Source organism: Anopheles ziemanni, chromosome X (assembly GCF_943734765.1).
Source record: "Anopheles ziemanni chromosome X, idAnoZiCoDA_A2_x.2, whole genome shotgun sequence".
Lineage (NCBI taxonomy): Eukaryota > Metazoa > Arthropoda > Insecta > Diptera > Culicidae > Anopheles > Anopheles ziemanni.
In genome coordinates, this window is record NC_080707.1 from 15,220,949 (window position 1) to 15,237,959 (window position 17,011).

Consider the following 17,011-nt stretch of genomic DNA (forward strand, 5'->3'; position numbering starts at 1 on the left):
CGAGGGGGGTGGGAGGCGACGCTAGACGAAGCAGATGCGCGCTCTCCCGCAGGTAAACAAAACAAGTGTCAATCGCAATGAAGAGTGGACGCGAAATTGTTATTGCCACTTTTTAAAATAACGATAGCAACAGCAACATGTGGCGGAAGAAGGTGTTTGGAAAACACGATTGCTGGCCGAAGAACCGACCGGGAGGGCAACATATGGGGCATGCCCCTGACGCAAGGTTTACCACCACAGAGCCACGTGCTGTTCGCGCCAATTCCTATTTCAGAGGCTGGAACAAAAACTGGGGCAATCAGAATGCAGAATTATTCGCGATCACTTACAGATGCGGATCTAATGTTATAACAGCATTCGAACTAACTCCTTTGTGACGTTTGCTTCCCTTTTGAGATCGATGTAAGTTTTAAATGCGGAGAAAACATCCATAGACAACAGCGCTGTGCCTCATTGATCTTTAGGCGATATTCATTCATTTGAATCAACTAAGATTCATTCAGATTGATTCATGAATCTTTTGGGATTTCAATCTTAATACATTGATGAAACTTTCGAAACCTTAACACGTTCACTGCCAATGACCCACATAGACGGTAACAGGCAATCGGGAACTTGTCACGAAAATCAAATATTATTACACTAACACAGTAATAGCCTATGGTAAATGTACAAATTTATCCTTAGGAAAGCTTAGTTCATTTGTTATTTGTTTAAATCTCAAAAATGATTGTACTAAAATATTGTTCTAAAAATGCTCGGCTTTGAACGTGTTAATGAATCCTCATTATTCTTTCATGAATCTTTCAGGAATCTTCATGATTGTTTCATTGGCGTGGATTAGGGGATGAAAAAAGGGTGTGTCGATTCCCATGTTTTTTACTTTTCTTGTTTGTTAAAGGAATCTTTGGGATTCGTGAATCTCTCTAAAAAAGATTCATAAATCTCGAAAAAGAAGCAAAGATTTACGAATCTCAATCGGAATTACACAACTCTAATAGACAACTAAAGACCCCACCGTTCCGCGAGCGCTGAATCACTTCCAGTTACCAGTGAGAACAGTTCCGGGTGCTAAAGTTTATTCCAGGAAAGGGAGCAATAAAACAAACATAAAATACTGCAAGCGACACCGAAACGCGAGTGTACGAGATTGGCGAAGCTTTTTTCTGCGAATTTGTGATTAGCTGATTTCCTCGTAATAAAAAAAAACGAAAAATAGCGCAACAAAACCCTGGTACGTTCTTTTGGGAGGTTGTTTTACAGTAAATCCCACATCGTGTTTTGTGTTTTCCTACTTGAATAATAACACATATTTTATCGAAAGAAACGTGACAAAGACGGAGCAAGACCCAAATCATTTGAACCATTTCAAATACACAAGAAGGGGAAAGTTTTTGTGGAACTTACAAAACCCCTTTTCAAATTCTAGTCGGTTTTGTTCAAGATTATTCTTCCCTATAAACGGTCCAGTGAAACTGTTAAATATTGACGAGAAATTCAAACTGTTGACGAGATATTCCATACCATGGCAAACTTTTTCGATCGTATTTCAATACATTCAAAACTTATTGAAGCGACTAATTACTAAGAGTACGCTTTAAAGAAAAATCACTATGATAAAACAACTTTAGGACACGGTTTCAAATATAATAAAAGAAACCCATTTAAACTATAAAGAACAAACAATTACATGTTAAAGGCGTACAAAATCTCAGAATTAGTTTTCAAATTAATTAATGGTCAAAACTTCGCAAATTTTTAATTGATATCATTGTTTCATGCTGCTTTCCAGTTTAGAAAATTGGTGCTCTTTTTAAATCGTGGTTTAATATCACTTTCAAAGTATTAAAACATCATTCAAGGTATCTGGTTGCCAGTTTCGGGCGCTGTTCATCATCTGACACCTATCGGGAAACGTAAGCAGACTCCTGTTCTAAAGTATGACGCATTTCGCACGGGCCAACTGGAAAAAAGCTGTCTTTGCACATCACAACAAAACAATCGTGCCAGTAGTGCCGACTCCAAGTGACAAACTTTACCAGCACATGGCAATTGGTATCTCGCACCTGGAAACGTGCGTCACCAAGTTGGAATTATATCGAAGTTAGTCATTCGGGCACGGCGTCTCTGGTGTTACCCCCGAGCCGAGGACGGTCACGTTGCAAAGCGTTGAAAGAGTTTCTTCACAGCATACAGAAAACGTGCGCGGTGATGGCGTCTGTATACCTGGCACCAAGCGTGTCTGCATGCGCGATGGACCAACATTTGTCCGCTCCTGTATAATCGTCGAGCAGGAAGTGGCAATCTAGTTTGTCTTTAAATTTACCGTTTTAGTAAGCCGACATTTGAACCGCACGTGACTCACTCCTTCGAAGCACTGTTATTAAAACCCTAACAAACCAGAACAATGCGTTTGAAACTGGTTCGATTTAAACTGTAAAACTTAATCTTACTAACTGCAAAACATATGACAGCGTGTCACGAACCGTACGACTCGCCGGTTCTGTGCGAACTAATCATATTCTGCGAATTTGTAGAATGTGGAAGAAGGAAGTTTTACCGCTGCCCAGAACTTTACGGGTAGAAGACCTATTCTAAATATTCGCACATCTCCCCCGTGGCTTCGCTAAATCTCCCTCACAAAGGCATCCTCTGCCTCAGAGCCTTTTTCCGATTTTGCTACCAAAAAAAAAAAAAGGTATTCCTCTTCTCAAAGCATCGTAAACCGGACCAGTGTGCATTGGGACGGGCGGATGGTGCTAATTTCGCTTAAAACAAGTGAATTATTATTTATTTTTAGAGCGATGTTTACTAAACCACCGAGAGATAAACAAACGGTCCGCAAGAAACGTGATTTGGAGTGCGCTGGTTTGGGGAAAAAAGGCGTTAGAATAAATGCGCATAGTGTATGCCGTTCGCGATGTGGTTCGAGTAGATTGTTTGTTTATTTTCTTCGCGCACGGAAACGCTACCATATGATATAAGAAAAGCGAACCATGAAATACATGATTTGTAATGTATTTTCAGTGCTGCTGAATGCACTACGCCTGCAAGAAACTTATCTGGTTAAGATTATCTATCATTATTTTTATCAAGAAATAAATTTTAAGATTAGAATACATTTGAATTTTGGGTCGGGCGTAAAACTTTCAAATCATATGCTAATAAAACTAGAACCATTAAAATAGCAAGAAAAAGATCCCAATAAGAATGCATGGCTTGCTCACGAACCCAACAAACAAAGCCAAAAAATTGTTACAGCAGTGAAAACCCAAATATAACAATTGACCGGAAGAAAAGCGACCAGCTAGCCCACTGTGCGATGTTACCCATTCCAATTGGAATTCCCTTTCGCCGGGGAAGGTAAGGGGTGCGGAACATTTGAACGTTCTTTTTCCGGTGGCGATGTTTTTTTTTCTACCAATGAATGGAATGTGCATGGATGAAAACTTCTTGAAACCATATAAGAACTTTGACGGTGCGCAGAGTGAAAACGAAAGAGGATGCTGGTTGAGGTAGATAAATTCAGAATCGCGTGCTTGAACTTGGCCAGAACACACTCTTATTATTTATTGGGGTATGACGGACGTTGCCGTATTGTTAGAACACACTCTTCAATCAAGTTAAATTCCACCAACCAACTCGATTCGATGCGTCGATAGAATATGATTTTGGAAAACAGTTTTCCCTGACATTTTGATTGTTTTCAAACACAATATTCTACCAATTCGAATATTTCGATGCGATTCTCATTTGCCATTGGTCCACACACGATGGAAGTTTTATGTTTTAGGGATGATGTTTGGTCACTTACGCGCGCACACACAACACTCATACACAGGAGCTTTAACTTTGATTGTTTACCGCTATAACGCACTTCCAGTTTTTGCGGGATTTCTTTGATAAAACGGCTGCTCTCAGTCACAAATTAGCTCCAGCGGAAAATGGATTGTTTTGGGGTTGGCTTCTATTGGTTGTTTGACACAAGTGTTGAGTTTGTTGAGGCGTCTCGAGACAAAACGCATCCTAATAAACAACTTGCTCGTGCACGCACACAAGTTGCCTGTGTGTTTGAGGCAACTGCAATGAAATCATCGATGATGCGCATTCCTCACGCTTCAGACTTCTTCGCCTGACCATCCTGCCACCAACCAGCCGCCGCGTCCTGCACTATGCTACCCCTCGGACCATTCACATAAAACTCTGCCACACACACACACACCCGTATTACCAACAAACCCCAACACAACGATGCTATACCGTTAGAGGAAAAATAGATACGAATAGAGCGAGAGGGAGCAATTTGGAAGCATACAAAAATTCGGTGAAAATTTGATGGTGCGTTTTCCACGGTGCGGCAGGTAAACCTGCCAAATGCTGGCGAAAAGCGAGCATGCAGTTCTTGAGCTGCTAAAACGGATACGGTGGTCTCGGAACCTGCATTTTCTATGTTCCTGGTGATAGGCCTTGTATGTTTTATGGCTGGAAGCATAGGGAGGAAGTTTTCCGTTGGTGTATTGTGCACTTTTCATTCGCAGCATGGCTTCTGGTGCGAGCATAACACCACCAACACCACCACCGGTTCGACTGCTTAACACGCACCCACGAGCATCAAAGCACCAGCAGGCACTTTTCGGTGACTAACATCCCGCTGAGAAGCCGTTTACTTCCATCTCGGCCATGTGCCGTCCTTTTCCCTCCCATTCCAAACCTCCTCCTCCCTCGGGCCCACAACCCGGTGCAAACCAGTTTACGCACTGGAGGGCTAGCAGCCATTTTGAAATGCTGTTTACATACAGCATCCACGGTACTTGCCTGCGCGAGGTACCTGCCTGTAAAACGGGGAGAGAAAAAAACCCACCCTGAGGGCAACCATCTCGGCTGTAAAGGCAGAACATAGGTGACAGAAACCGATCTTCGTTTGGAAGATCTTTCGCTGGAATGGTGGTAGTTTTGCTTCCTCACACAAGCAAAACGAGGCCACCCAGTGCAATACCCGTTTGTGAATTGCACTTGCAGAACATCAATCAGAAATGACTCAGCAAGGTTTCCAGGGTAACTCTGCACCGAGGTTGTATGTTTTTATATCTTATTTGCATCCCCAGGCACTGGATGGATCGATGTTCTGCATTGGAACCCGTTTCCTTCGAACACATTAAAGCCACGACGAGTTCGCTGTTTTCTGCAACATTTTTAAAAGCAGCCTTTTGTTCAATTATTACCTAAAAAGGACGAGACAATTTCTTACAATAAAGGCGATAACGGTAACCATGCTAGTTACCAGAAAGGAACTGCTCGCGAAAGATCTCTGCTTGTTTCGATCTCCAAAGCCACTCTCCTTCTTGTATTGGCATAATATTCGATTGACTAACATGATCGCAGCACCGTGTTATTCATATGGCGTTTGTACAAGGGTTGTTTTCCTCCACCGGGTCTGGGAATAATGCCAATAATAATAATGGAAAGAGCTGAGAAAACATAGCCATGGTTTTAACCATCAAAGCACCTAGATGTGCTTCTGAAATTAATGTTACCAGAGTGATGCATGGTGTATGCCAGTTGAATCAAACAAGAACGGTTCATAGATGCTTTGGAGAAAAAAGTGCATTTCTAGATGCCTCCACTATTCATGGGTAGGTAGAAGGGTATGCACCAGGGAAGGGGGAGGGGGAGTGGGGAGACATCCACCCCAATGAGTGGGTACTTATTCGAGCAGGGGTCGTCTGGCCTATCTCCTGGTCGCTGGTTCTAGATGGCGCCCCCGCTCTCCTCCCCCCGCATCCAACCATCCTTCCCGTTTCCTGTTGCCCTTCAACTGCACGGCCAACGCTAAAAAAAAACAAGGGCTCCACTCCCTTCCGCCAGCTGGCCACACCTGGCTTGTGGTGGTAGTGGATACTGAGAGCGGTGCTCCAACCGAGCGCTCTCTCTCTCTCCCAAGTAGTAGTGTACATGGGGGAGCTGCAGCACAAACACTCTCATACACGGGTCAGCAAGCCAGCTCGAAGAGGCTGACGACGACGACGACGACGATGGCGGTGACGATGTTGACCGATGAACGTTGGGGTTCGCTTTATTTATGGCTTGTGTTATGGCTCCAGTTTTCGATCCGGTTTTCGGTTGCTTGAAATGATGAGCATTGATTGGTGTGAAATGGCTGCCCAGTCAAACAATTCCCCCCTTCGTTTGGCCATCGAGCGTTGCGGATGCCTAATCGATACGTGCCTATACTTTGCCCCCGTTTGCCAAGCACCACCACCGCCGGATTATTCATCCCATTTCGCGTTACCACCGCGCGCGCTACACGCCCAATTAAGATGAAGGCTGACTGTCTTCCCAGTAAAAAATAATTTAGGGTGCTGTAAAAACCTACCGTTACGGTCGTAGCCTGAGCCTGCGTTTGGAAATCCGTGCGGTATTAACTTAAGGAAAACCCGTACACACAACACCACGCACTACTGCCCGTTTTTGGCGAGCAGTTTTGCAGCAAAAAACAAGCGTAATAGCAATCACTTGTTCACGTCCAATATCTCACGACCGTCACCACCGTACACGAACGATTTCTATGTTTTGTCACGATGCGTTTTTTCTCGGCGGTAACGACCACTGTCGCTTTTTGTTGTTTTCCTTTTTTTTTTTGAACAGCGCCCTGTCCTCACATCACACCGTGATTTGGCGTGAAAATCACGAACCACTGCCTGCCTCTCCCCCGTCGCAGCCCCGTCAGACGGTTTTGCCGAAGAGCGCCGCGTGTATGATAAAACTGTGTGTTTTTCTTACAACCGTGATATTTCCGTTACCTCCTCTCAGATAAGACGCACAACTCAAGGTGCCAGGAGAACGTTAGATTTTTTCTTTTCATTCAGCAAAAGCAATAAACGGAACGCAGAAAACTCCGGGGCGCACCGATCGCACACTTTTGGGTCTTCCGTACGGCGACGACGACGGTGGAAAACTGCTGCCTTGCTGTGTAGCTTCTACCTTGCTGCTTGCTGCTGCCGTTGCTGCTGCTGCTGCTGCTGCTATTGCTGGAGAATCCTTGTTGGTCGTAACGAGGGGGCACGACGAAAAGAAAGCACAAACCAATTAAATCGGTTCGGCTTGTGCGATAGCGAGAACGGGAGGGCGATAACAAGACTGAATCGTTCAATCGCGCAGGGGGTGAGGTGGGTGGGTGACGGCACGTGAGCGGGGTTGTCCTGGTGTTAGGTTGCGGGGAAGGTGGAAGGTGTGGTGCATGGGAAGGGGACATCAGAAAACCCCGGAGCAAACACGGAACGCGAGCCAGAGCGAACCAAGTGCGAGCGAAAGCCATTTGTTTTCCTCTCATGCTGCCCTAAATTCTCACGCATACCACGTACACCTGTACATGAATGGTTCCTTTGTGTACCCCACGGGTACACGGATAGAGCGGATATTGGCGTACTACAAGCGCCATCGTTTTTACTACGATTCAATTCTTCTATTCGGCGCTCTCTCACCTATACCATCGTAAAATCGAACCGTGGGAAACGCGAGCGCATTCATACGCACGCACACACACACGCGAACGTTATCTATCGAACCGACATGAATCGATTGGCGTTACCATTACGTTCGATAACGCCTGTAACGCTTCACAGTTCGAACCGGTCCTAAAATCGGCAGAATTACCCGACGCTAAAAAACGCAGAATTCAAATTTAAAATTTTAAAAACAACACTTTTCACTTAGTTTCAGTTCTTAAAGTCTTATGACCAATAGAAATAAATTTAAAAACTTCTAACAACAAACGTTAATCGATGTCTAAATAAGATGTTTTGCCATAATCGGGTACGTTGGTAGCAATTCATGTAGAAACAGAAAAATGTATAATATATGTTCTTAGGATTTTCGATTTTGAACATGTTTTTTAAAGACGTATGATTTATAGAACCGAATATACCGACTTTAATCGTATAAATTGATAAATTTCCATACAAAATGATTCCAGAAATGCTGGTTGTTAATGTAAGGGGTGCAAAAAGGCAAATCAACTTTGGCGAACAAAATTTCACCCACTTCGTAAAAGCAATCACATGCAAGAACTTTTTCTTTTTTTTAAATATAGGAAGAAAGAGGGACTTTTGAGCTCATAAAAGCAGCGTCTGTATAAAAAAATGGTTGCGTTAATGGTATCGAGCATAAAGCGGCAAACTCGAGTGTAGAGTAATTCTAAGCTTTCGTTTCGTTTCATAGTTTTGAGTTTATGTAAAGTTTTCATTGAAAAATCATCAATTCCAGATCACGCTGTCTGTCGTTATTTTGGCGCAAACACTAATCCTAGAAACCACGTGCCGTTATTGCAAGATCACATTCGGCAAGGAGATGTGCTGCAAAATATGCACGAACAAGCGCAACATAGCTGCTTATGCAACATATCTCACGTCTCTAAGCTTCGAGATAAGTACTCTACAGAACCAAAGACGTCCCCATTGTATCTTCAGCTGTTTTATGCAAACTTCTTCCGTAATATATGTGAACGTTAGTCCCCTTTACATGTTGAAGTTAGTGCGTTCAACTCTTTTCAGTTTTGTACGATTGGACGAGAGGTCTTACTAATTCACGTACGCAAAAAAAAAACCCTTAACATATAGATATGACCGAAGACGATCATGGTACGCCTAAAATCGAATTTTTTCACCCTGGTTGGGTTACAAGATTTCAGTGGATATTTGAGGCAAGGGTAATTAAAGAGAGGAATGGAAATAACACTCTTTTCAGATGTTGTTAATTCTAGTCATAGTCTAGTCGTGTAATATATTGAAATTAATGCTTCAAACCTTCAAAGGGTGCTAGTAAAAGAATTTCGAAGCAGAGATGTGCTTTTCTTCGGATATCTCCAAGTTTAACTGATCTTGATCTGACGCTAAGGATGCCCATAAACATATGTTTGCTATTGAGCAGGAGTAATCGTTAAAATATTGTTCAACTTTTTATCAACCATCAATTTAGATTAATTTTATTTATATATAAAATGGATTTTTCTATATTTTTATTTTATGTATGTGCTTCCCTGTCTTGATTTACGTGAAATTATTGTTTAAATAATTTTACAATTGATTTCTTTCGAACTATATGATATGATGACAGTGAGGTAAATTTTGTAGCAATTTAGAACTTTTAGTGGACGTTATAGTATGGTTTCACATGTTGCAAATAGAAGCTGGTAAAGTTGGTCGGCGTAATACTTAGGGCAAATAATACATTGAATATGAATTTCGGAGGAAGTAGAACAACAATTGATTGTAACCGCACAGCAAAATTACTTGCTCAACAGGGCGAAGACTTCTAATTTCGTTTTGCATTTAATTGAAAAACTGTACTGTTGGAAATAATAACTTTATTGCCGATGAGCGGATAAAAAAATTTCTTTTATAATAATGTTTATTATTTCTTTAGAAAATTAAGTACACTGTTTACCCCTCAAGACACTTTTTGGAATGTTGGCACACATGATTCGAGATAGCTTCCCTAACTTTAATATCGTGGTAACTTGTTCTAATACTGCTAACCAGCGTGTATAAGATATGATGAGTAATATAATCACACGACATACGAAAAAGCCCAGTGATTAAAACCGAGATGAGTAATAATAATAATAACAATCTTATCCCCATATCTAAAACCATTCAAATACAAATATCAATACCGCATATTTAAATAATCAACAGTGATGAAAAGAAGCGCAGTTGCGGCTCTTTTCTACATTTCGCGTAAATATTCGCGAACATTTTCCAAGTTAAATTTGTTAGTGTATTCGTACATGCGTGACATGCTATAGTAGCCGGTAAGAAAGATCATGCCTATGATGGCCACCATTAGAAAAACACCGATGAGCAAACTTACGAGCATAACCGAGGCCGCAGTGATGAGGGCACCTTCAATCAGCACGAATCCGGTGAATGCCATTACAGCTGTGGTCATGGTGAAGAAGATAAACACCAGAAACGGAAGGGTGAAGGTGAAGATCACAATCGCAACGCCAAGTGCCAATAGGGGATACTCCTGAAGGCTGGTGAAAATTGCCTGTGCAATTTCCTGCAGTCTATATCGAGCAGCCATTTGCGACAGTGCTTTGTTGATCCGGGTGACTGGAAAACAAATGCAGTAACATGGATCAGATTTTAATCGATGGGGGGTACGTCCTACTTACGATAGATTGAAGAGCGGCTTAGAATGAATCGAGCCAGATCCTCATTTCTCCTCTGACGCCTTTCCATTTGTTCTCGTTTCTGGCTTTTATAGTCGACTTCATTGGCCTGGAATGAGAGAACTATGTACAGTGTTCGGCTAAAGGTTGTACCCAGCACACTGACCTCTACTTCAACGCCTTTTTCGGTGGTTTCTGAAGACATTTTTGCCGATAGAATTAGAATATAACTTGCAATTGTGCGGGACACTTTATTCCAGAGCCAAACCAAAGCTTGACACTGTCCAACGACTGTCAACAAGGTGTTTGTTTACTATCCGAAGCATTGTTGGTGGATGTCACTTGTTTGAATGAACGGGTACAAACAAGAAATTATCCAAAAATTGCTTAAATAACCCATACAATATCTTTTATTAATTTAGAAAATTAAATCAACAAATAAATTTCTTCCAAAACCATGCTATATTGGCCGTCAACGATCGTGAAAATGAGCTATATATTTGTGTGACCATACCCTACAATAAAATATGTTGTCATTTATATTACCACAGTAGAGCAACTAACCAAGGATGCTTGAAGCAAGGTTGGATTCGTTTCAGCAGCCTTGTAAAAGATAGACAAATAACCGTATGAAATTTCCCATACTTTTTGTCTGCAAAACGTTTTATTCTAGTATTATTTTAACGTATAAAAAGAAAAATATGTCTATTGTCTTCAAAATTGTATTTTAGACTATATATTAAAAGCATGAAGTCATCATTGGGTTGGAATTCGATAGATATTCGGCCATATGGTATTGATTAGTAATAAAAAAGTAGGTGCGTATATTCAATGGATTTTTTTTTATTTTTCATTTTAATTATTACTATTAAAGATCACATTAATTCCATAAATGAGAAATATTTTATGTTAGTACTGTTAAGGCAAAAAAAGGACGTTATTTCATTTGAAGCTTAATTTGAATGGTATGAGCTGAATCATAACTAAATTCAGTGCAAATAGTAATAGACTTTAGAATGAGGAATGACTATGACTGGTTGGCGATCCAACCAATTTACAGCTCGTCCTCCAGGGAAAATTCTTCTGGTGGAAAATCGCCTACTTCTACCGCTTTCACAGCTACGAAGCTGCCGTACTTGGGACCGCATTCAAAGTACCGTTTGCCATTAACACTGCCATCGTTAACCCCAAGCGGCTCATCAAACTTGACGCCGAAAAACTTTCCCTGCTTGCTGTCGAGTGATCCTTTGTACATGATCGTACCGAGACGCGTCGGTTGACCCTTGGTTGTAACACGGCAGCGCGCCCCGATGGCCGTCTCTGAGACTTTTTTCTCTTCCTCCTCCTCCTGCCGTTTGCGATCCTCTTCCAGCTTGCTCATTTCTTCCTCGTTGTACTTGCCGAGTTTGTTTTTCTTAAGAAAACTTCTCAAACTGTCCGCCTTTTTGTCGTATTCCTCCTGCGACAGCTCAAATTTGGCCACATTCTCTTGGATGAACTGAAAGTTGTCAGTAACGTGAATTCGCATGCCGTCCTCTATTGGAAAATTTGCGAGCGATTGGCTGTCGTCATCCAGCTTGCACACCAATCGGGAACCACTATACAGCTCCAGCTTCATCGTACCAGCGCATCCTCCTGTGATCGTTTCTAGTTTGCCCTAGAAAAAGGATGTATTGATGTTACAGATGAATAGGTCAGGAAACATTGAACAATCCTTACCTTAAGCTCGGCTATCGTCATCCCCCGACTATACTTCCGCTCGAAGGAAATCACATCGTTGTGCGAATTTGAAATGTTGATTGTGACTGTTTCAGATCTTTGAGCCGATTCGGTAGGAGCCATTGTAACTTTTCTGTGGATTTTAATGCGATGCGGCAACAGCAGGTTAAATATTCGACTACACCCGACCGAGTTTGATGTTCTTTCGTTTGACGTTTCCTTGGTGTTGTCGAGTGATGCGCGGTAGAAGCCACGCACACCGTCGCCGGCTTGGCTAGCAAAACAGAAAGGAAACTCAATTACATTTTCCGTTTTAATTTTTCCCCTATTTAGCTTCATATTTTATTTTTTTATCCTGCTTGGTAACTATCTACAAAGCCCACGATTTGTAGTTGTCTCTCGAGATGGACGGCGACAATTGAATTTAATTTAGTAGCGGTATGAACCTAGCAGAGCATTTACCGATTTATGTTAAACTGGTGGGTTCAACCCACATAGGTTTATATAAACAAAATTTGTTTAAAAAGTAAACCATAATTTCAAAATCTATTTTTCTTAGCTTGCTATGGTACAACGCAAATAGTTATATCGAACTATGCTGACATGTAGAATATCTAATTTAATCATTGTGAAAACTGAATCAGCAGAAAAATTGAATCACTATCTGTTTAGTTTCTATACCCATCTCCTCAATGTTCGCAGTGTTCGCTTTAGACCGACAAAGTAAGTGAACGTTTATTTAATTTGAAGCTGCACATATTGAGTTGGCCATAGTGCCACTGGTAGGTTGATGTATAAAATCGGGTTTGTAGAGAAGTTTTTGTTGCTTGAATAATTTCTGTCTATCCCTCACCCAACCAGTAGTTTTACGAAAAAATCGGTTTACAAAATTATATGGATATTTTTTATGGACATTATATACATAGTTTTTGTGCAAACATTCGATTCGTTAGAGCAATTTGATCAACAAAAATTTGGACTTCACGAAAATAAAACGAGTAAAGGGGTTTGCCAACGCTACATCACTGGTTAAGACCAGCATGTACTGTGTTGCACTCGCATCAACCAATTCCCCGTCGCTGCCAGACACTCGATCGGCGCGGCATCAAATTAATCAGTTCCGGTCGGTCATGACGGTTGACGCACAAGCTTCGGCAGCAATTGGAGCCAGCAAATAGCTAGATTCGTTCAGTCAACGCACTGTACCCGGAAGAGGAGCTGTCCGTTGGTTTCTGGTGTGCTGTCTACAGGTCCATTTCCGTGCCGTCAACGATGGAAGAGATAAAGACGGCGCTCGCTGAGGCGGATCCTTTCGCCAGCTGGTGGCCATTTGTGTTGGCTGGGATCGTATTCGTCGTTGGCACCGTCAGGTAAGGTTTCGCAGAGCCGGAGAGGAAGAAGGCTGCAAAGGCGGATGTGACTGCAATCAACACCTGCCCTTCCATTGTAGAACGTTCATGGGGGGTCAGCCGTGTCCGAATGGGAACACCATCCCCGATCGTGTGATCGTTGTGACAGGGGCATGCGGTGGAATCGGGCGCGAACTGTGTCGAGAGTTAGCGCGCCGGAAAGCGCACCAGCTGGTGCTCGGTTGCCGCAGCACGGAGAAAGGTGCAGCGCTGAAAGAACTGCTGCGTCGTGAAGCGGTCGAGTGTCGGGTGGATGTCCTCGCGCTTGATCTCCGTTCGTTCGACAGTGTCCGAAGGTTCGTGCGGCAAGTACAGGCATCGTATCGGGCGGTGGATGTACTGGTCAATTGCGCCGGCGTCATATTTCATCCACCGGAACGCACGCCCGATGGTTTCGAGCCGCATCTGCAGTGCAACTTCCTATCGCACTTTCTGCTGACGCAGCTGCTCCGCCCGAACCTGGTTCGTTCGCAGTATGGTGGTGGGCGAGTGGTAAACGTGTCCGCACACGGCTATACCGCTGGCAAGATAGCGAACCGTGAGGATCCACTCAACCTGCGCCTTTCGACGCCCGTCTCCGGGCGGGATGCGTTTGCCCACTCCAAGCTTGCGATCGTGCTGGCCACTCGGATACTGTCACATAAGTTTGCGGCCGGACTTCAGGGGGACCGCTCCAACGGTGTCACCGTCAACTGCTGCTCACCGGGGCTGGTCAGGGGTACCGGTCATCTGCGCCATTCGCCCATCATGAAAGCACTGTTCGCGAAGGTGCTCACCTACCCGTGGATGTGGCTGTTCATGAAAAGTCCCGTCCAGGGGGCGCAGACAATCGTACGGCTTGTTACAGACCCCGAGCTTGCTGGAACAAGTGGGGAGTTTTTCAAGTAAGTACCACCTTACATTACCCCCGTCCACTGGGCAATATCTAATAAGGCGATCTCCTCTTCCATTCTCACGCCATACGGACTTTGCACAGCGATTGCGAGCGCGTTGAACTCTCCGAGATTGCCAAGGATGACGAGCTGGCCGAGCGGTTATACCGGGAGGCAATGAAGGCGGTCGGTCTAGATGAGGATGCGCCAAAATTGTAGAACCCGGGGAACTACGGAGAAATCAATCATTAAATTCTTTTGTTTTTCAAATAATAGAACGTGGATTTAATAAATAAGTTTACCTACCTTGGGTGCCATCTACATAATCCCTTTACGGTTTAATTAGTTGTGCTAAAATTAGAAAAATGTTTAGATGTTAATGGATCTATAAAGAACGGACGTCGTATAAAAAATAGTTCTTACCAATCCTTGCCCTGTTAATTTACATCAGGATAGCCCTATGCCAGGACATTCGGCGAAAAATCTGCAAACCATCTTCCACGAGCGTTTCGGATCATCCAAAAACATAACATGGATTGTTTATGACATTTCGCTTTCGTCCATTTTATTAAATTCTGATATTTCTTCTATTTCTCTAGATTTTCTTTTTCTCTTGTGTATTTTCATCCCTCGTTTCTTATGTTTTGTTATTGTTGATTTTTTTATTTTTAGTTTTTGCACGTGTACAAACGATTCCCCAGTCCATTCGATATTTACGCTTCTTAAGACAAATACGTTCGGGTAATGTTTCCCTGATCGTTTTCTTTATCCCATCCGGCAAACAGGGTAGGGCGGTGCGATGTGCGACTGTGTGTTTGGAAAACGATGAGAGTGTAGTGTTCGAATATTGTGGGGGAGGCTAAGTAGCTTTGTGTCCGGCCACGTGTTTTGGTCTGAATATTATAACTAGTTTTGCTTAATTTTACACACTCCGTCAATACTGAGCTTTTCCTTTTTGGTTGGTTCGTTTTGATCACTCTTTCCGTGAAATGTTGGTTGCTAAATAGAATAGAATACTTTTTTGCTGTGTTTATTATTATCTAACTTGTTTTTTCCACTTTGTGAGCCGGTCTTGTGCTGGTGTATGATTGTATCGCTTTTCCCCTTTTGCTACTTGCATTTTGTGCAACCATTTTACTTCACATGATATTTACGCTAACGTTCGTTACACTGTTGTGCGTACACGTTCCCGGGGTGGGGAAATATGATGTTGAGGATTTTTCGACGACGTTCGAAAAATGGAGGGTCAACGGGTTGAGATTGTACACATGGATGCAAAACGAAAATACTAAACAGTACACTGCAAGATGATCTAAATAATGGAGGAGTCGAACAAAAAAAAAAATGAACCGTTATGCTTCCCTAACTAACTAGCATTTTTCTAACCGTTTCGCTCACTCCCGCGAGCGGAACTAATTTATCTATTGATTTAGATATTTGTTAATTTTATTATTTTCGTTTTTCTCGCAACCATAAGAGTTTGTTCTAGCACACAGTGCAGTTGTGTTCGCCCTTTGGCTTCGTACATTCTCTATCGACTGGTTGGTTAAATTACAAAACAAGATCCTATGGAGTTTCAAGATTCTTCTGCGCAAACTTCTCATTGTTAAAAAGGCTTCCGTGTCTCCGCTAAGTCTACCGAGCGAAGATATTTTCCTCTGCGGTGATGTTTATTTCTCTCGCTTCTTGAGCCTGCGCGAGATTTAAACTAACGTTTGATTTAACACGTCATATGAGCATGTTTTCCTTACGATCGTGTGCTACACCCATGCTGCGGCCTCGTTTTTCATACAAGCATCCAGTGCTGTTTATAGTGCGACCTGTCTCATGAAGTAGTTTTACTTTTGTTTTGTTTTTTTATTTAGATAGAAACTAACTAACAGCAAGAAGTGTTTAGAGTTGACATTTGGTATGAAAAAAAAATCAAACTTCTTCCTATGTGGTCTCGACAACTCGACTACGATTTTGTAGAGCAATTGGTTCATTTGTTTGTGTTATACAGTTTACCACGTCTCCCCAATCTCATCATTGATTTCTTGGTTCCACGATGTTGCAGGTTATGTACTTTTATATAGTATCAGATTGTGACGAAATAGGTTTTTTTGTTGCTGGAATGTTTGCTAATTTAAATTTCATGTTTGTCCTTCACTTTCTTTAATTTAAATTTTTATCTTTAAATCGGTACCGCATCGATGCATTCTCGATTGTTGTGTATGCTTTTAGTTCGCGACTATGCCACAATCTGCTGCTATTGTCTTTTTGCTTCGTGTTTGGCCTACCCCTCCCTAATTGACCCTTCCTCCTCTCTCGTGTCCCCCCACCCACTACAGCCCCTCGCCGTCTCACTCTGTCGTGGTAGAGTTTTGCTGCCACTAGGTTAATGATAGATGTGATATGTCGATGTCCGTTTCCGCCCCTTTTGCCGCCGGTGGAGCTGCGGGTTTTCCAATCCCGCATCCTGCAGAATAAATCTAACGTTTGTGGGGATGTATATGTGTGCGTGTGGGATTTAATGTACAGACAGGAGCATCACATACATTATAGGCGAAACTTTAACTCTTTGCTGCCCTCAAGCTAAAGCGAATTAAATTTGAACGCGGAACCGTCAATATTGATGTAATGTGAACCAAACCCATCAAGATTCCTGATTTGTTCATTCATAGTTTTTTAGTGTTTTTTTCCTCTGTCCCTAGCACTTATGGATATCTTCTCCTCCCTATCTGGACCTATCTTTTGTTTAACAAAGATTAGTACACACTAGCAGAGTATCACAAGATTGTATTTTTTGTGTGCACCGATTGGTTGCTGGTACTTGGATGTGCAACTTTTGGGTTCCTTTC

The 17,011-nt window shown here is 42.5% G+C and overlaps 4 protein-coding genes across 4 annotated transcripts in view; 1 reads left to right on the top strand and 3 right to left on the bottom strand.

The window, feature by feature from the left end:
• The window catches only part of LOC131291385 (armadillo segment polarity protein), a 39,066-nt gene extending 32,131 nt beyond the window's left edge, over window positions 1–6,935 (bottom strand). Inside the window, exon 1 of the mRNA XM_058320586.1 lies at window positions 6,374–6,935. The gene's annotated coding sequence lies outside the window, so the exon portion shown is untranslated. The remainder of the gene's footprint in view (window positions 1–6,373) is intronic.
• A 2,480-nt stretch (window positions 6,936–9,415) lies between these two features.
• Window positions 9,416–10,455, bottom strand: LOC131290935 (uncharacterized). The gene is made up of 3 exons (XM_058320122.1): window positions 10,338–10,455; window positions 10,175–10,280; window positions 9,416–10,112 (listed from the first exon to the last, which is right to left on the bottom strand). Exons 1-3 carry the CDS (start codon window positions 10,374–10,376, stop codon window positions 9,724–9,726), a joined length of 534 nt encoding a protein of 177 aa, XP_058176105.1. The 5' UTR covers window positions 10,377–10,455; the 3' UTR covers window positions 9,416–9,723.
• Window positions 10,456–11,193: 738 nt separating this feature from the next.
• LOC131290929 (tubulin-folding cofactor B-like) lies at window positions 11,194–12,013 on the bottom strand. Its single transcript, XM_058320117.1, has 2 exons — window positions 11,891–12,013; window positions 11,194–11,828 (listed from the first exon to the last, which is right to left on the bottom strand). The coding sequence occupies exons 1-2, from the start codon at window positions 12,011–12,013 to the stop codon at window positions 11,226–11,228; spliced, it is 726 nt and encodes a 241-aa protein (XP_058176100.1). The 3' UTR covers window positions 11,194–11,225.
• A 1,149-nt stretch (window positions 12,014–13,162) lies between these two features.
• On the top strand, window positions 13,163–14,390 carry LOC131291153 (retinol dehydrogenase 13). The gene is made up of 3 exons (XM_058320345.1): window positions 13,163–13,260; window positions 13,341–14,183; window positions 14,276–14,390. The coding sequence occupies exons 1-3, from the start codon at window positions 13,163–13,165 to the stop codon at window positions 14,388–14,390; spliced, it is 1,056 nt and encodes a 351-aa protein (XP_058176328.1).
• Window positions 14,391–17,011: the final 2,621 nt, after the last annotated feature.